We start from the raw sequence: 20021 nt of genomic DNA on the forward strand, positions 1-20021 counted from the left end.
TTTTTTTTTTTAATCTTTTTTTTTTTAACCTTTATTTAACCAGGTGATCCCATTGAGATCATCAATCTCTTTTTCAAGGGAGACCTGTGAGGTGGCGTTAGACTTTTTCCGCTGTCAGTCATTTTTGACAGACAGGATCGTAACATTTCCGTCATAATCCATTATTACCGGTCGGGTCTGAACTGGCCACTAACGTGTCGCGCTGACACGGGGGGGGGGGGAGAGAGAGAGCACGCTCGTGAACTGTCAACGGGGGGGGCGGTGTTATTCCGTGTTATGCATGCCCACCGAGACATGCATGCACCTCGCGGGAGCGCGCACAGCGTAAAGCAAAAACTCCCAGACATTTCAATGATCTGTACGGCAAAGTACAGTTTGGAAACTATATAATTTCCTTTTGGAGGGCATGCATAACAAGGCAAACACCAGAGCCTCGCTGCGGGGAAACTTTGGCGCTGTTCCGAGTTTGTTCTAATCTGTCAAAATGACAGACTGCTTTCAGATCTTTCTGTCATTGTTAAAAAAAAATATTCGGTTAACGCGACCACTGCTGTCCCAGCAACATCAGTACCAAGCGAGAGAGTTTTTTCCACAGCAGGGGATATTGTAAATGCCCAAACATCCCAGCTTCTACCTGGAAATGTGGACATGCTCATATTCCTAAAAAAAAAAAACCTGTCTGATGATGCTGAGTGAGTGAGTTTGAGTTTGAGTTACTTGAAAAACTAAAGTGAAACTTGATTTATTTTATTGCAGGGTCTGATTATTAAATGGTCTTGTTTATTTGTGAGATGCAGTGGCACAAAGAAAATGCCTGCTTTGTTTGGTAGTACTAGTTCTTGTTCCAGTCTGTTACTGTCACTTTGTTTTTGACACTTTAAAATACTACTATCCTACAAAAATGCTGTACAAATCTGATTTATTATTTAATAAAGAAAAAAATGTCAGATAAAAATAGTTTAAATTTAAAAATCATTAAAAAAAATAAAAATCTTTAAATCTTTTTTTTAAAATTTATTTTTCAATATCGATATTATCGCACCGTGAGTTTTTGGTATCGTTACATCCCTAGTAAGTACTTAACCACTTCCGGTTCTCTCGTCTTAAAGTCAGTGGCTTTTAGTGAGAGGCCTTAATTAATTAAATAAAATATGTCAGTAAATGCAGCACTTGAGAACGACTGCAGCTTCTACGTGTCATAAAACCGGCTTTAATGATAACTGACTAAATGAGACTACTCAACGTCATCATGCCAAACACGAGTGAGCCTTGAGTAAAGCGGTGGTGACGCCCAGCCATGTGAATGTAATGTAGTTCGTTTATCACCTATTGTAAGCTTTTTACTTCTGCTCATTGCATTTATGCCTCAAAAATAATAGAAAAAATGATAAACATTATGTAAAGATTATCTTGCTGAACGGAACTTTCAATTGTCATAAACAGATCCTATTTTCAAAAATACTCCAAAATCAAATGGAAAAATACAATTTATTTTTGTCGAGGGATCCCTTGCCCTGCTACCTTCTGGGTCGGCCCACAAAACTGACATCTCTGCACCACTCTATTCTCCTTTCTATTGAATTAATGTTTCCAGCTCAAAGCATAACCTTTTAAAAAATAAAAACATATGTTGAACTTTGATGAAACATTAAAAACTTTTAACTTATTTATATGATGTGGTGTTCACCGGAGCAACAGCAATAGCGTCTGAAGTAAGCCGATAGGGATTAGTTTGTTTGTAGCCTTTATTTAACCAGGTGAAAAATCCCATTGAGATCAACGATCTCTTTTTCAAGGGAGACCTGCGGTACATTGGTTACACATAAAAACAACAGAAAACAAAAAGGACATCACAACATAATTACAGGGGTATAAATTAGCAACCTATTCACAATGACAGGTATCTAATAACATTTCATCCAGCCGTGTTTTAAAATGATGCAAGGGAATCAAAATGCTCAGTTTCAATTTTTTTGGCATAGTGTTCCAGTGAGAGATGTGTCCACAGTTCAACAGTGTTATGAGTGCAAGATTCAGGTACGCATAGCACATACACTTTGGGACGCTGTTATGCACTCAAACTGAAAATTCAACTACAGAAGTACGCAAATTGAGATACATCACTTGATTGGGTCATTATTCTGTTATGAAGTATTGGCTCTTCTGCACTCTGCTTGTAGTGGAGCTGTTTACGCTGACTCTCAAAATTAAGCGTAGCACAGGTGACGGTCGCAGATTACCAAGTTCAACTGTGGTCACTGGAACCAGCGTATCTGAAAAAGAATTACTGCATACAATTTGTAAAGCAGTAAATAGGTATATAAATATATATAATTTACTTTTTAGTCTTAACCCATATTGACATCACTATGGAAAAACAGTTTTTATGCAAGCCTTCTGGATTATTGGGTATTTTGTGTGTTCAATGGATGTAGGCTATATGATGTTAAAAAGATATGTACACATTTAATGAACTTTGACCTGAGTTTGGTTGACCTATGTGAGCAAAAGTATAATGCCGAGCTTGTTTAGGTAATAACTAAGGGGGGGTGGGGGGTGGTTAAACATGTGCAGTATGTTCATAAATCTGAGCTGTATCTGTATGTGTGAGCAGAGCAGCAGGTTCAATTGCTTATCAGTTTGGTATCTCTTGTGAAAATTCAATTATTTATTAGGAAAAAAGCAACACACAATTATCTTTACATAGCATTGACACAGACAGTACACAGATTTGGAAAATGTAAATGTATGACTTGAAACTGTATGATGCAAGTTGTTGTTCACAACTTTGATAACTCACAATGAAACAAATATGTATCCCTACAGTGTACAGTATGTCTATCTACACAAGCTTACAGTAGCTTTTATATTACTTTTGTGTCATGAAGATTACTCATGTGTGCAAAACATATACATACAGTACAATCCAATATATTAATTGGATTAATGACATTAGGGGCTAGTACCTTTCTTGAACAGAATGAAAATAAATATTGCATCTGCAAAGATTAGCAAATCCAGTATTACACCATCAAGCCAACCTAAGAGCCCGGGCATCAGTGTAGATACACTCTTCTTTCATTGCTTTTGCACCCCCAGTCCCTTTGCTAGATTTCCTTCTGATGAAGGTTGGTGCAGAATAAATCAACGAGTCATCATCTGTCTGTGAAAATATATAGGGAAATGTTATGAGACAACATTTTTAGAGGAAAAACTATGCTAACAACTTTACAGGCTTGTCTTTTACTCTACCTGCTGACCTCGCTGATTTTGACCCGCTGTTGTTTCATTTGTATGCAGAGTAACAGCAGCTGTATTATATAAAAATAAAAGATTCATGTGAAGCTACTTTTGCCAAATATGTTTGATATATATTTGTATCAGTGAATGTACTTACTGTTGCAAACACCACAGGATTTCCCCTTCAGTTTCTTGATTGCATAAATGAGAAAGGCATTAACAATCACACATATAGCCAAAGCAGCACCTAACAGAGAGATGATGGTATTGTTCTTCTGCTGCTGATTCAACATGAAGTCTGCTGACACAATGTGGGGAAAAAAGAAGATAATGAACATTAACATTTGTGAAATTAAGAGCAATTTCTAAGTGATTATGTTATGGACCATTACTTGACCTTAAAGGTGGGGTAGGTAAGTTTGAGAAACCGGCTCGAGATACACTTTTTGTTATATTCCATGGAATGCTCTTAACATCCCGATAGCAATGAATATCTTAAGTGCTTTGACAAAAAATCCATAAAAAAATGTCATCTGTGGAAGCCGTAATACTGTAAAAAGTACGACCAATCATTTTCTCCGGTTGTGTATTTTCAAATTCTAGCGATCTCGAGCCGGTTTCTCAAACTTACTCAAACCTACCCCACCTTTAATCAATCTCATATGCTACATTACTAATTCAAGTTAAATATGATGCAGTTACCTGTAGTGTTGAGTTCTGATCTATTTCCAGAAATGATGTCCTCACATGTGGCCACATCGCAGTCACATGTCTTGTATAAGCTGTAGACACATTTCTTCTTTGAGGGTCCACCTGATTCCTTTTCATGTACTTCAACAACGTTTCCTCGAGTATTATTCAAACTTTGATTAAAAGCCTTGAAACAGCACAGATGTTGTTCCTCTGGTCGTGTTTTGTTCCCGGAGTTGGAGAGTATTGAACACTGCAGAGTCACAGAGTCTCCAGGACGGACTGGATCAGTTGGAGAAACTGCAGTGCTTTCAGGTTCTGGGAAATGTCGTTTCAGTTAGATAGAAATACGATCATTTTTAAAACAAAGCTGCAATCAGTATTAGGTAAATAAATTGGCATTCAAGTATATGTATTATTACTTCATAATTATACTGACTCAAATACAAATTCCTTGAGTGAGATTACAAGTATCTCATTAAAGATACTTCCTTAGTTGCAATTTATTGTTTCACTGGCTCTCTTATTTCTTGCTGTCATTCAATCAGTGTCGTCAATTTGAGCTCAAGTTCACATAAAGATTAATTATAGTTAACTAAGTAATAGTAGTTCAAAAAGTGTGTCCCAATGTTGCAGAATAGAAGTGCATACATTTCTTTGCAAATCTACTTAAGAGTAAAAATGATACTGACAATGAACAATTTTTACATTCTTGTTGTTTATATGGAAAAAGAAACTCAAGTACATGAAACAGGAATTGTAATGCGTTACTAACTAACTGGCTGTAATGAAATAAGAAGTGTATTTACCTTTAACTCTTAGGTCAGTTTGTGTGAGGAATTCGAAGTTCTGTTGGCTTATTTGAATACAGTAGTAGACCGCAGCATCACTTAGCTTTGCTTCTTTAATATGTAGAACAAATAGTTCACGCTCTTCTCTAGCTGTGATGCGATCATTACTCTTAAGGCTAAATGTCTTTCTTAAGACTTCAGGAAAGTCTCTAGAATCAATCTTGATCCAAAACAAGCTTCCCGAAGACTTGCGGGGACAAGTCAGCTCCACAGAAACTCCAACACCAACAGTCTTTGTCTCAAAGTTTTTTTTTTTTGTGCATCCTGAAAATACATTTTACATTAACCACAGAGAAAAAATGAGCTCTCTCAATTATTGTAAAAACATGGACACACACATCTGAAAATCAATAGGACATTTTACATGTACTTACGTCCCACTGTTAGCATCAGCAGTAAATAAAATACGATCCTCATTTTCTGTTTATTCCACTTGAGACTGGTGCAATTTTGACACGCATTAAAAATGATTCACTATAATGTCATCATATCAAGTGGGAGGTTACAGTTCAGAGCAATCTCATTGGCCTCCTAAGTCGCCTTTTAGCACCACAGCGGAAATATAATGAACCATCAACTGCCTTGTGCAGCCTGAACACATGAAACAAAACCAACAGCCCACTTTTCATGTTGGGTTTCTATTGCTGACACAGAGTTAAAACAGTAAATGATCTGATGTTATTGTGAAATACTATTATAAACAAACAGAAAAACCAAAGAGACAATATCACACAATACATTTTCTGTTCCATATATTTACATTAGTTTGTATTTGTTGCGTGGCGTTATCACCAGAAATCCTCAACTAGATAGCAAGCAGTAATATGTTTGTGATTCATGGCCTGTTGTATTTTCTTAACATTGTTTTATGCAATATTTTAAGATTTTTCAAATGTTTCCACACACAAATCGAAAGATGTGCATAATAAACAGGTTGACTGAAAGGCACATAGTCCTCAGATACACAGCTGATATTAAAAATTGAATCATAACAATAGGACTTAAATTGATAAGTTTGATTAATCTACATTTAGAAAGTATTTGTTACACTATTACACTAAAATAGAGAAGCTGTCTTATGCAGAATATAATGGACTCCTAGTGATAACCTGCCCACTCTGCCTGTCAGTCACCAGTAGCAAACATAGCAGACAGAGGAGAGCTCTTACCACATTGTATCACCTTTATACATAGTGGAGAGAAAGGCAAGAACAGCGCACCACTTTATTAAAGATCCTTAAGTGTTTTTTAATGAATAATAGGAACACCGATTTCAGTCAAACTCTGGCATTAGAAGTATTACTAAAACTGAGACCCCCATCATCCCAGCCACAAAGTGTTCTGTCTGCTGCCGTCTGACAGGCGGTGACGCAGCATCAGGTCTAAAACCAGACTAAGGGACAGTTTCATCCCACAGGCCATAAGACCGCTTAATGCCTGAGCTCTGTTAAGTGCCTCCATAACCTAAAGCATGCTTCTCTCTGCATCTTACAATTGATTTATCTTAATGTTAATCACAATAAACAGTATTTTATTTTTTCACTATTTAATTTTACATGTTTATAGACTCCTGCATTTACTTGGTCACTTACAACATTCTTTGCACTAGTTTATTGTTTTATTTATTTCTGACATGTTTATAGTTTACGTCAAAAGCATTACTTGCCCATTGGTCTTGCAACATAATCTGCACTATTCTAATGTTTCTTCTTGCACTTCATTAGTTTTTATCGTTTGATGTCCTATATATATATATTATGTTGCATTGTTGGAGGAGCTTGGGATTTAAGTTTGTCATTGCCATATCTGGAGCATTGTAGGCTTAGAAGAAGCCTCAAAGCATACCTTAACTTGGGATCCTCAGCCTTTTTTGAAGTATTCTAATTTGACAGAGCAATGCTGTTGCTTCTAACAAGTGAAATCATATGCTTTGTACCATCTACATTTTTCTTTGTGTGCACAGCACTGCCTGCATTTGGCAAGCTGACAGAAACAGATTGACATGCATTCACAGTCTCTACTGACAGACAAATGATGCATGGAAACTTAGGGACTGTTGTGGTTTGGCTTCAAACTAACGCGTCAACAGAGAGGGGCTTCTGCCTTTCTCACTCTCTGTTTTAGCCTCAGGAAACTCGGCATGCACTGCTGATTTTAAAAGTGAAAGTGGAATAATAAAACATTTCAGTAAAGGGTAAAGTCATGACATGACTGTCTTTTTGACCGACTTAAGTTTGCCGGATAATCAACAAAAATCTGTCTGAAAGATTTACAAAAATCTGCTCCACTGCGCAATGAATGCAGCACTTATAGCAGAGTACTCAGATGCATAAGAGTAGATGGTAGCCTCTTTCTCTTGGTACTTTTATTGAGCACATTGAAAACTAATTAGCATTTCTTTCAACTTCCCCCTCACTACATATAGTTTTGAACCCAATAGTCAGGTGTGTTCTGAGTAAACAGCGTTGGGCCTGTCTGTCAGTGTAGCTGTTGCATGTGGCTTTGCTTGTTCTCACACCAGACATGAAAGGCCTTTACAAAGTGATGAGAGGCTAGAAGGACGGAGGTTTTCAGTTGGCCCCCACCATTTCTTCATGCTGTACATTTTTAGACATGTTTTATAAAGTTGTGGTGGCTAAAACACAGACATGCAATGGGTAAGTTGCGGTTCCTGTTCATTATATTAGCAGCTGAGCCACTGCCCCTGCCATATATTTATTTTGTCACCATTTCCTATGTACCACATTTCACTGCAATCCCTAGTGTAGTGATTTCACACAACACAAACATCTTCGACGTATCGATGCACTAGATAAACATTGGGGTATCAAAAAAACTGACTAGGATACATCCTATGGAAACATTGGTCCAGATATTTCACTCTGGATCAATGTGTGGTCTAACCGGCAGACCCTTGCCACTATTGTGGCTGAAATACACGTTTCATATATACATAACTAACAGCATGGGTTAATGTTGATGGTCAAATGAGTGACATGTTGTGTATTTTAGGAATGATTTGCGAATAGCTTTACCATATTTATGCCTCAGAGTTTGCGCACAATCTAATCCAACAGATACACACATATTTAGGTGTTGAATATCACCATTAAAGCTATAACAATTTGCGTCATGTAACCAATGTACTTTTATTTATAAAAAAAAAAGGTTATACAATGATTTTAAGCAGATTGGACATCATTTCAAAATGATATATATTTTTTGTTTTCAGGTTATAACATTTCTCCAATTTCTGAAAGTGAAGGAACATATTTACAACATTGTAAGTGTGATGGAAACTTCTGAAGCAATGGAGACGAAACTCAGAGAGACACTGGGTGAGCTGGAACTTTGATGGCAAACACTGATGGTTTATTATGGAGTTACGGCCGGAGAACTGACAAGACATGTGCCGCCGCCACGAGGTGACACAGCGGTTGCCAAACCAACTCTGAAGATCTCTACCCCAGACCCATGTATTTAGCTGGTTCTGAGAGAGTAATCAATATTGTGCATAACAAGATAAAACAGGCAAAGCACTAAAACACCTCTATCAGCTGACGCCAACAGGCAGGAATAGGGAGACAAAACACTGATAGCACAGCAGCCCAAGGTTGCAGGCCTGTGCTCAGTGAGGGCAGTACAAACTTACTGGGTCAAAGGTATGGGCCTTGGAACATATTTCCCCAACAGTAAGCTTTAATCAGAAAGTCGGGTATATTGTTAGTCCATCACTGAATACATGACATTGGTGTAGATCATCTCTCCCTCTGCTGCTTTTTTATTCTTCCTGTCTGCTCTGCCAGTTTTCCTCTTCGTGAAGCTGGATGCAGAATACATTATTGAGTCCTCATCTCTCTGGAAAAATGTTTGATATGGCAAAAGTTATGATTTACATGTAGAAAATAAAATGAGTCAACATTTTTTTTAAGTCACATCTTCTTTTTTTGACCGTACCTGCTGCCTCTGCTGATCACCGCTGGCTGGTACGGGATTTGTTTGGATAGAAACAGAAGCTGTATTATGAAATAAAATACTTTTGATGCCACATGATGTAGGTACAATTATACAAATTTGTAATGTAAATCTAACGTAAAAAAGTGAGCTTTTCCCAATAACTGTCTGATTGATTGAGGTATGAGAAACTTTCTTTACCGTTGCAACTATCACAAGTTTTCATCTTGATAGTATAAATCAGGAAGGCGATAACAATCAAACTTATAGCCAAAGCAGCAGCTAACAGAAGCAGAACTACAATGGCCTTCTGCTGATCCCCCATCTTAGGTGCTAAAATCATGGAGAAAAGGAGCAAATGTGAAAAATGTAAAGTTTTTTTGACAGTATTACAATGCATGACAATTGGATTTTGGTTTATAAGATACAAAATGAATGATTATTAAAGATGTATAAACGCTCTGCAGTTACCTTCAATGTCCAGTTTTGTTCCATGTCCAAATAATATCTCCCCACATGTGGCCACAGCACAGTAATAAGTCCCAGCATCAGAGGAGTTGATGTTTTTAGAGAAGTTGTAGATACATTTCCGTGGAGAGCTAGCCTCAGGACTATTCTCACAATCATCTCCACTGTTTTTATGGGTGTAAATGACACTGGGATGAGATTCATCTGATCCGGCTCTGAACCAGTACACTCTGGTTTCTCCTGGACACGTTTTGCTCTGAGATTCAGAGAGGACTGTACACTGCAGAGTCACCGAGTCTCCTGGAAGGACTGGATCAGACTGATGGCCTTGAATAATGGCAGTGATATCTGGTTCAGGGCCTGGAAAATATAAATATATAGATAAAGGATACATTTTTAAAGAAAGGTGAAATCTACGTTTGCTGTATTTCATTTCAGAAATCATAAATCATTCACACATTTCCCTCTGAGGTAATTTATAATGTGTGGGTAAATATAAAAGACAAAAATAGTAAGCTGTCATATCAAACAAAAGGGCTTTAGTACATAACACATTAAGAAAGTAGTCAAATACAATTAAGTTATGTAGCAGACAGTAATAACAAAGATAAACAGTATAAATGATTTACCTTTAACTCTCAGAAATGTCACATTCAGAAATGTCATGTCACGTTTGTTTACTTTTAGGCAGTAGTAAACTCCAGTATCGCTTGGCTCTGTTTTACTTATTTGCAGGAGAAAGGTTCCAGGTCCTTGTTTTGCTGTAATGCGAGGAGTCTTGTCAACACCATTATAATCAAAAGAATATGTTCCTCCCAAGACTTCAGGGACGTTTCCAGGTCCATGCCTGATCCAGAACATGTTTGTTGGATCCAAGGATTGCTGGCGTGAACAAGTCAAAGTCACATCATCCCCAAGACTAACAGTGTTTGTCTCCAAGATCTGATCGTGTGTGCATCCTGAAAAATATAATAAACACACAGATGATTGATTTGTGATACATTAAGAATAATTAGCACACAGCTGAATCATTATCAGAACATGACAATTCATATAATGTATCTCAAGTCTAGATACTTACGCCCCACTCCAAGCATCAGCAGTAAATAAACTATGATCAGCATTTTCTGGTCAATCCACTTGTGGCTGCCGGTAAATTAAATCGTATTTGAGTAGATTCGCCTTAATGTAATCATATGAAGTGGGAGGTTACAATTTTAGAGCAACCTGATTGGCTTCTCCTTATTTCATTGTACCACCACAGTGGAAATGATATCACCCTTTGTTCCAACCTAAACACATGAAACAAGACCAAAAGCAAGCTTCTGTTTTTATGTTTCATGTTTGTTTTCCTTTAACTGGCACAGAGCGTAAACACACAAAACAGAACAATCGAAAAGCAATCTTGATTTTCTTTTCATGCTCAGATGGACTTTTTTGATGTGGTGCAATATTGCCACTGTCCAGTATGATGTACACATGAGTGGCAAACATAGGCTGTCTGAGGAGCTAAGCAAACAAACACCTTTTGAAGGTGATTAAATGTGTTTTACCTACCATAGGGTTTACTTTTGACCATCGAGCAATTGTGTTACAGGATTAATTTAAGAAGAGAACAACATTAACATAATTATAATAATATGTGCATAATTCCGCCAATTGTAAAAAAGAAAGCTGTTTAAAATATGATCAGCATTTTCTGGTTCATTACATTACATTATTACATGTCACGCTTTTACCCAAAGCAACTTACATACACTCAATACTGTGGGCAATCCCCATTACACATTACAGCACCAGCAGTTAGGTTTTGACATGATTCATTGCTAAAAAGAACACGCTTAAAGCCAATTTCCTGGTCACAGAAATGTGAAAGCAATGATTTGTATGCTGGCTAATAAAGGAAGATACATTTGCAGGTAAAGGTTGCTCCATTATTTTGTATTATAGTACCAAACAGTTTGGGGAGTTACGGATTTTTAAAAAGGATGTTCAAAGTTTAAGCAACTTTGAAAAACACTCCTACATCTCCTATAATGCAACATTTATTAAATAAGTTTCCTGATATAATATGCCTAGGTCTTTTAAACTTGATCTCTCCAGTTTGTAATGGTTGCTCCTGTAAAAAATGTGTTTGATGGATGTAGTGAAACAATGCAGAAAAGTCCATTATGAATGTATCCAAAGTAAACCAGTTTAAGAACTGCCACTTATTTAATAAATGTGTAAGCATACACACTAAAGGAATTGAAACTGAAACTTCCTGTGATCCTGCACTCTGTAGCAAATTATTAACTCTTACACTTTCAGAATTGGGATTAGATTAGATTCCAAGGACGTAGCAAATATATTTAAAGTTTGTCTGGATTCCTGAAAGGGATTCTTGGAAGTGATCAAAACCGTTCTCATTTGCTAACTGCCATATTTTAGTGATAGTAAAATGATTAATCAAATACATGTTTTTTTTTAGAATAGCTGAATACTCATTATAAAAAAAGGTACTAATACCATTAACATTTCAATATAAATGCATAATTTGTAATGCATCCAAAAATGTATAGGCCTGTGTCTCTAGGATTTATCCTACCACATTGTTGTTGCCATTTATTTAAACATGCATTTATCTTTTTGATTTGTGTAGACATAGAAAATATAAGCTGCCATTTGCCACATTGAGAAGGACAGAGGAACCATCTTAAATACTGTGCACACCAGCCAATTGGATGCTCCACGTCATAAATGATGAACACCCCCTCTGCCTGTCAGTCACTTCAGCAGGAAGAGCACAGCACAGAGTTGGGCTGTTAAAACATCCGTCCTCTACAATACACTTCATTTCAGAGAGCTTTAGAGAGGAAGAAGCAGAGCGACACTCTCAGAGTATCAAAGGAACACATTTGTCCTGAGACGATTTACAGTTTCTCTCCTGTATATTTTTCCCCGGGAAGAGAAGACCAATGTAAACCAAGGAAACAAAACAGATAAATTAAACCGACTATTTACAAGGCGCTTAACATAAAACAATCCTGTACCGCTATAGTGTCTGTGCACTCTTACACTACTGACACTTATTAAAGGAACACCTATCAAGATAATGCAGTCCAGTAAAACTCCCCACACTCTGGCAGCATTTTTTTTATTTATTAAGATTTAGGGTTTCTTGACAACTCAAAAGGTGTATAGAGAATATAATTAGAAATTTAAATAGCTTATCTATATGGCCAACATTTCCAGAACATTTGTCAGAGCTGCAGGTTGTGGTTTGTGGCTTTCTTTAGGGTCAACAGTTGTTGACATTGACAACAAGCCATAACATGCCTTGTACTTTCACACAAACAGTCAGATATAAATGCTTCACACTGACAACCAGATGACGCATGGAAACTTCAGCGTGGCTGTGGTTGGGCTTCACACTGAGGTGTGAATACAAAGGGGCGCTTGTACCTTTCTCATTCTATAAACCTCAGGAAGCTGGGCTTGCACTGCTGATATTTTTCTATGTTTCAAGTGGAATACCACTAGTCGCACTATGTGATGATCCTTTTTCATTTAACCTTACTGCAAGTTATTGCCTTTTATCTGTAGTTGCAGTTAGTCAGGGGAGGTGCCCATCATTTCCTGGTTCGACCCCCGTCTTTCAGTCGAATTTTAGCCGTGATCTAATTTGGTGATATAATGGCAGCCTGTCTATTTGAATGTTTAATTAATAAATACAGTTAGATTATAAATTAGATGCTTTTGCATCTTTAGAAATAATCTTGAGATAGACATGTTTTTACTTTAAATGAGCATGTGTAAAACTAAAACAATGATGAAGCATGCTGAAGTCTCATGTATCTCTCACTTCACTACACATCCTGTTGAAGCCCATAGTTCTGAGTAACAGCCTTGATGCTTGGTCAAAGGGCGGAGAGATGGCCCACCACAACGCATGACTCTCAGTGTAGCTGTTGCATGTGGCTTTGCTCCTTGTTCTGAAGCCCAAGGTCTTTACAAAGGATGTGAGATCTGAAAGGTGGAGTGCTCAATTCTATTAAGTACTTGACTTCTGACTTTCTATTTTGTATTTAGAACAACAATCATTGTCTTTTGCAAATAAATATCAATTGTGTGTGAATCACAAAATATTCCCCATGTGTTTTGTCGCCATGCTTCGGTCTCTCCCTCTTAAAAGCACTTTGCAAAAATGAAACATTACATGTATGCTGTGTAAAATATTATACACCACTTCTTTCTCAGCGGAAATTGTCCACAGGTGTAACCATAACATGGTTATTTGCAATAAAAAATTGCATGGCCTAGTCCCTTATGTTTCTGGTTTTACTTTATAATGCTATAATGGATTGAAATGTCTCTTGTTAAAAAGTAATTTTTAGGGTTAAAACCTGATCTATTTGGGAACATTAGAGAATCACAAATGGTCAAGACTGGTTGTAGGATTATAAAGTTTACAGAAATACAGGATGCACAAAATCATATAAGGGCAAAAAAGAAAAAACGTTCAGTACTCAAATCTAAAATACATGAAGGCATGCTTTGGAGTTCACTGCCCATAAAGCAAGGGAGTTTTTGGTGTTTAAAAACAAAAAATCAGTGATACTCTACAATATTGTTCAACTTGAGAACATGACAATGATCTAGAGAGCACTATCTCAACACATACTTTAACCTGTAAGTTCTTCACATCTCTTGGTTTTGGTGATATTTCCTCTCACCTCTCCCCTACAGCTTTCTACCACCTACACTGTGGCCATTGTAATGTTATGGAACAAAACAGCTAGCCTACATAGAGTGAACAATACAGCATTCAGCAACTCCAACAATGTCTTTGGTGTGTGGAGCCATCCAACTCACTGCTGTTGCTCAGTAAGTATATCCAGTATGTAAACCAAACATTTTATTAAGCTACAGAATTAGTTTTCTGTGACCATATGGAATCTGCAATGTACTTGATAAAGACAAATGTGTTTGCTAGCTAGCAGTCGTCATGTTCCCACATTGCTTTCCTGGTGTGTTACACTATTAACCACAGCCATCGGTCTGTTGAATAGAGTGACACTGAAGTAATGTGTCTGTGTCTGTTTTTTGGTTCTCATGATGGTATAATTAAAACCCAGTGGCGAGCCGTCAGGGCCCTCTAGGCCCTCTGTGAGGGCCTAAGATATTCTAAAAAATAATATTTAAAAACATTTAAAAAATATATATTTTTTTTAAATATATATTTTTTTAATATTATTTTTGTTATATTTTTCATTAGTTTTACCGAAAAAAAACTTGATTTAATTGTATTTAAAATAACATTTCCAAAGAAATAAATCCTTCGAATCTGCCTGTTCAGTCTCTGTTGAATGTGAAGGGTTACATGAAAGAAGCTCGTCTGGCCCTCTCTGCGATTCACAGAGGGCCCGCTATAGTAACTGAACGAGAGAGTAATGTCAAATGACAGTACAATTGACCAATCATATCTTCCCTCTAAATGGGTGGGTTTTATTATCGCAGACTTAATGACAAGTTCCGCCCGCTGTGAAACTTTTCTTGTTTCCATAGCAACAACAACTTCCTGTCAACAGCGTGAACTCGCCTTCAAAATAAAAGCATGCCAAATTACACTTAGGACATACAACTGCAACGAAAGTAACAAACACAATGCAATATCATTTTCAATGTCAAAGAACACAAATTGGCTTCACAGGTGTTGTTTTGTGTGGTAGAGGGTCGCTGTCATTGATGCGTTTTGCACCCTGGGCCGTTGTTTTGATATTCCGCTGAAGTATACGCTGTGACGTAATAACTCTTTTTTTTTCTTTTTTTCGAGGGAATTGGTGGGGGTCAGAGGGCCTAGGTATAAAGCTCACGGCTCGCCACTGTTAAAACCACATTCGTAAAATGTGTCAATAGGGTTTCGCTGTTTAAATAGGTCCTCTACTTCTTAGCTAAGCACCCAAAACTGAAACAATATTTTATTGTCTAAATAAAGGGGCTTCTTTGAAAAAAGAAAATCTCAGAATATAGAGATTTCTGATCGAAAGAAAATTGTTTTAAATGTAGGGGGGAGGTAATTGTATACATTTCAGCCAATCACTACAATTGCTACTTTGTAGACGTTGATCTTCTTGTGAACAAACCTTCATTTGGATGGAAAGACATCAGTCGTGCGAGACGACAGAGCTGCACCACAATGATCGGTCAACTGGCTGCTTTGATTCTTCTTTGTACGACGTGTAAGTGCAATTATTTACTCCTGTATGAAAGACAATATCATTTGATGATCTTAAAGATGATCTCCTCCAATAAACCTTTTCTTTGTCTTTTTTCTTTAGCTCTGATTGAATCGGCAGAGGATCCTCACCTTATCTCTTTGGCTGTGGTAGAAGTTGGTGGAAATTTTACTTTTCAATGTCCAGTTTACACAGGCAACCTACGTTCTCTGTTCAAGCAGTCTATTGGACAAATGGCCCAGCCAGTCTTTAACTTGATTTTTGGCAAACTAACAGTTACTGAACCTTTTTTAGATACACGGTTCAAAGCAACAAAAGAGGATACTCATTATCTTTTCACAATCAGAAATGCCAGAAAAGAGGACGAAGCTTTCTGTCTCACTGGATCGACGTATTCACAGAGTTTTGGCATTGGCATCTTCTTGGCTGTGAATGGTAAATATATATTACTTTCAGTTATTATGTCAAGTCTCATGTCATACAAATAATTGATATAAAATGTTATGTTTTCTTTTACTGAATCATGGAGATCAGAGGAGATCTGTCTACGTGAAGCAAAGTCCGAAGACCAAGTCAGTCCAGCCCGGCGACACAGTGACTCTGGAGTGTTCACTTATCTCCAAAAACAAAGAAAGCGCAGATTAGTGTCCAGGTGAACACAATGTTTCCTGGTTCAGATCTGGATCAGGAAAATCCCATCCAAGCATCCTTTACACTCACAGTGAGGAACAAAAGGAACGCAGTTGTGTCTTCAGTCTGTCCAAAACTATACACAAGTCCTCTGATACCGGGACGTATTACTGTGCTGTGGCTACATGTGGACAGATCCTGTTTGGAGAAGGAACTACAGTGGAGACAAGTACGTTTTTAAATTCTTATTTAAATTTCATTTGAATGTTTATTAATATTAAGTCTATAAGTGTGTTTATATAGGGGGATGAAGTATGAGCTACAACTACACTGATCAGCCATAACATTATTACCACCTGCCTAATATTGTGTAAGACCCCCTTTTGCGGCCAAAACCGCCCTGACCCGTCGAAGCATGGAGTCCACCAGACCTCTGAAGGTGTGCTGTGGTGTCTGGCACCAAGACGTAGCAGCAGATCCTTTAAGTCCTGTAAGTTGTGAGATTTGGGCCTCCATGGATCGGACTTGTTTATCCAGCACATCCCACAGATGCTCAATCGGATTGAGATCGGGGAAATGTGGAGGCCAAGTTAACACCTTGAACTTGTTGTTGTGTTCCTCAAACCATTCCTGAACCATTTTATTGTTTGTGTGGCAGCTTGTATTATCCTGCTGAAAGAGCCCACTGCCAACAGGGAATGTTCAGTATATTCCCTATTGGCTATATTAGTTACAAAACGTTTTTTGCCAATGTACCATCCCATCTTATAAAATTATTATAGACGTCCAAGTCAATATCTGTTGTTATTTAATTATAGGAAGGAAATGAAGGCGTGCAGGTTCAAACATCGATTGCTGTATATATCATAGGTTAGCTTATGATCAATCCAAGTGGTTTAAGTCACTGTTGTTTAAGTGTTTGATAGGGACGTTTGCATTTTAAGTGTTGATTAGATGTCAAATTCAAATCAAATCTAGAGTGATTGTAAGGAAAATAATGACAGTAAATTCAAATCTTCTTTGGTGGTGGTACATTTTCTTTTATTCTAACTAATTGTTATTATATTTTCCTTTTCATGTTTCAGGAACCGTCTCACAGACAAGCGATGTATTTCTGCTTCTGCCGTCTGTGGTCTCGGATATTAGTGTGATTGTTATAGCCATCCTTATTCACGCCATCAAGAAAAACAAGTGTGATTATTGCCATAATAAAGGTAAAATAAGTTACCTCACTGAATAACACATTATTTAGATGATGCTAATATCATTGTTTTTACAAACTAGGTCATTCTTATCTGTTTTTATCTTGTTTACATATTGTAGCTGCTGTATCCCTGCAAGAAAATGTTGCAAAAAGGAATGTAAAGGTAAGATCAACATTGCAAAAGGCTTATGATGCAACTCGATCAGGTTTGTCATCACAAATAATTTGTAATATATTTTATTAGAGAAATGAAGACCCGTGGATTTATTCTACTGTCGTCTTCACCGTGATGGAAACTGGCCCCGGGGTCTACACGGCTGCCAAGGCTTTTTGATCTGAGTAAAATGTGGAGTCAGCGATTCTCAAGAAAGATTGTTGATATTTGATCTTAAAACAAATACCCCCTTCGTAATAAGAAAATGCATTTTGTTCCATTTTTGTATGTTGAACTTTTTTGTCAAACACACAGATATTAATGAATGCCTGTCAAACATCTATACTTTGTCTTTATCAACTTGGTAGAGGAAAGCAGGAAGAGTCTATTTTCTCTCTCTTTTCTGCTCATCTCCGTACCCTACACCAGGGGGCATTAAAAGGTCTTGTTTTTTTTTCTTTTAAACCCACATTTGCTGCTGGGTGATGATTATTAAGGGGACACATTTTCAATCATTTGCATCCACAAGAACAATGCACAGTAATAAAATGAATAGCTTATCTTAGATGCAGCATCGTTTTTTTTGCTGAACATTGATTACCCGCATATTCTCTCCGGGTGTTTGAAAAGTGTATTATTTTCAACTTGAGCCATTCTCAGTCACATCAACAACTAGCTATTTAAAAGCAAAATATAAAGCAAAGTAATTAACAGCACAACATTTGTTAAAAACATGCAAAGCTGAGCTAAGCCAAAGCTCATACGGGCGCGTGGTGCTGTGTGTGGTTTGCTCTCACAGCAGAGTACACACACTCCTGTGGTAAGTCTTGCTTTTGCTTCACTGTTTTCACTTTTCTTGTGGAGTAATTCAGTGCTGCATAGTTTACCGCCTCTTCGTCTCCATCCTGCAAATCATATAGTCTATTGAACATACATTCCTTAAATATTAGGCCTGTAAAATGAAAAACACTTCATCCAAACCAAGTCTAGTGTTTGAATGTTTTAGTCTAAAGTCAGAAAAAGGATGCTTTTTGCCTCCATATTTGGTGCTTAGTTTCAAAGTTACAAACATATTTACCAGGTCAGTTGATTCATCCACTGCCGCCTCGTTGGTTTTAGGATTACGGATGGTACATGTTGCTACTGCAGAAAAAGTTAAATAATGTTAGATGGGGTTGAATTGTTCAATTGTCAATTGAGTTTTACCCTTTTGTGGGACTTTTACTTTTGAATTTAGTTTAGAAATATAACTACAGGAAACTGTAGTTATGAGTTCACAGAATATGTTTAGTACATGTATGGTGACATGTTCTGGACATAGATAAGTTGCTAAGTTTCTAATTATATTCTCTATACACCTTGTTGTCAAGAAACCCTAACTCTTTCTTTTTGGTAAATGATGATGCCAGAGTGCGGGGAGTTTTACTCGACTGAATTATATTGTTAGGTGATCCTACTAAGTGTCAATAGTGTAAGAATGCACAGTATAATGACCGAGGATTGTTTTATGTTAATCGCTTTGTAAATAGCCATCAGTTTGTTTTTGTTTTTTTTCTTTCCTTGGTTTCTTCCCTCAGATAAAAATATGCAGGTCAGAAATTGTGTCAGGATGAATGTGTTCCTGTGATAATCTGAGGCTGTTGATCTGCTGCTTCCTCTAACAAGCTCTCTGCAAAGTGTGTATGTGTCGAGGATGGGTGGTTTGACAGCCCTCCTTTGCACGCTGTGTTCTTCCTGCTGAAGTGACAGGCAGAGGGGGCGGGTCATCAGAAATTACGTGAAGGTTAGATTCGCTGGCTTGCACAGTATTTAACATGGCTGCTCTGTGTTTTCACTATGGCAAATGGCAGGTTATATGTTCTGTGTACACTAATCAAAAAAGATAAATAAATGCATTTCTAATTCAGCCGCAACAACAATGTGGTAGGATTAAACCTAAGAGACCGATATAGGCTGTTGTTTGTTGTTTGCTTGTTGCATTACAAGCAATGCAGTTATATTGAAATGTTAATGGTGCCAGATTTTCAAGGTAATATTTATTTAATGTAAATTAATTGAAAATCTTCAGTTTATTGAACCATTTGCCTTTTACAAAAGATGGCAGAAAGCACACTTTTTAATCATACATACAGGAATACATTTAAAGCAGAAAAGGGTTGGAAATATTGTTGATGGCGTGAAGAACAAATAAATAAGCTTTGATCGATAAAAATCGTCAGCTTAATGAGATGTAATGTTATGACGTTTACAAATTGGATCGTGTTTCTTAAAATACACAATATGTCTCTTATTTGACCATCAACATTTACTACTGGTATGTTGAAAGGTTTGGTGTTTTGTAAAATGTCAACTAATGGTACATGGGACATGATAAATGATATAAACAAATATGCAGTGCATTCGCTTAGCCTTCAATATGCCGACAAGGAGCGCCAACATTCATTGTTCATGTGAGTAAACTGCTCTGTTTTTGTCAAACACAACTTCCTACACAATCATTTTTTTAATATATAGCATCAGAAAACCTCTTTGTAAATCTTTAGGTCGTTTTTCATTCACAAGCAGAGCAAAAATAAAGCAGCTTCAGTGACAGACAGGGTCATTTCTCCACG

The 20021-nt window shown here is 37.2% G+C and overlaps 2 protein-coding genes and 1 long non-coding RNA gene across 5 annotated transcripts; 1 reads left to right on the forward strand and 2 right to left on the reverse strand.

Annotated features, from left to right (window-relative positions):
- Positions 1–1903: 1903 nt before the first annotated feature.
- On the reverse strand, positions 1904–5217 carry LOC117491268. 2 transcript variants are annotated; one of them, XM_034141172.1, is made up of 6 exons: positions 5156–5217; positions 4740–5045; positions 3943–4248; positions 3398–3538; positions 3261–3311; positions 1904–3163 (listed from the first exon to the last, which is right to left on the reverse strand). In XM_034141172.1, exons 1-6 carry the CDS (start codon positions 5196–5198, stop codon positions 3156–3158), a joined length of 855 nt encoding a protein of 284 aa, XP_033997063.1. In that variant the 5' UTR covers positions 5199–5217; the 3' UTR covers positions 1904–3155. The 2 variants fall into 2 exon arrangements, with proteins under 2 accessions (XP_033997063.1, XP_033997056.1); XM_034141165.1 differs by having other exon boundaries at positions 3253–3311.
- A 2694-nt stretch (positions 5218–7911) lies between these two features.
- Positions 7912–10378, reverse strand: LOC117491174. 2 transcript variants are annotated; one of them, XM_034141047.1, is made up of 6 exons: positions 10285–10378; positions 9833–10162; positions 9207–9563; positions 8937–9068; positions 8739–8764; positions 7912–8639 (listed from the first exon to the last, which is right to left on the reverse strand). In XM_034141047.1, exons 1-6 carry the CDS (start codon positions 10325–10327, stop codon positions 8505–8507), a joined length of 1023 nt encoding a protein of 340 aa, XP_033996938.1. In that variant the 5' UTR covers positions 10328–10378; the 3' UTR covers positions 7912–8504. The 2 variants fall into 2 exon arrangements, with proteins under 2 accessions (XP_033996938.1, XP_033996932.1); XM_034141041.1 differs by having other exon boundaries at positions 8739–8797.
- A 4696-nt stretch (positions 10379–15074) lies between these two features.
- LOC117491371 lies at positions 15075–19830 on the forward strand. Its single transcript, XR_004556769.1, has 6 exons — positions 15075–15424; positions 15524–15856; positions 15956–16280; positions 17137–17265; positions 17375–17418; positions 17500–19830. It is a non-coding gene; the product is annotated as an uncharacterized LOC117491371 (long non-coding RNA).
- Positions 19831–20021: the final 191 nt, after the last annotated feature.

The sequence above is a fragment of the Trematomus bernacchii genome, unplaced genomic scaffold, assembly GCF_902827165.1.
Source record: "Trematomus bernacchii unplaced genomic scaffold, fTreBer1.1, whole genome shotgun sequence".
NCBI classification, from domain to species: Eukaryota; Metazoa; Chordata; class Actinopteri; order Perciformes; family Nototheniidae; genus Trematomus; species Trematomus bernacchii.

Excerpts from the sequence above, each read along its gene's own strand:
- LOC117491268 (XM_034141165.1), bottom strand. The coding sequence starts at position 5,198 with ATGAGGATCGTATTTTATTTACTGCTGATGCTAACAGTGGGAC. Across the intron at positions 5,046-5,155 it reads GCTGATGCTAACAGTGGGAC|GATGCACAAAAAAAAAAAAC; the intron begins GTAAGTACATGT and ends ATGTATTTTCAG. Across the intron at positions 3,312-3,397 it reads ATCCTGTGGTGTTTGCAACA|CTGCTGTTACTCTGCATACA; the intron begins GTAAGTACATTC and ends TATATAATACAG.
- LOC117491174 (XM_034141041.1), bottom strand. The coding sequence starts at position 10,327 with ATGCTGATCATAGTTTATTTACTGCTGATGCTTGGAGTGGGGC. Across the intron at positions 10,163-10,284 it reads GCTGATGCTTGGAGTGGGGC|GATGCACACACGATCAGATC; the intron begins GTAAGTATCTAG and ends TATATTTTTCAG. Across the intron at positions 9,564-9,832 it reads GACATTTCTGAGAGTTAAAG|GCCCTGAACCAGATATCACT; the intron begins GTAAATCATTTA and ends TATATTTTCCAG.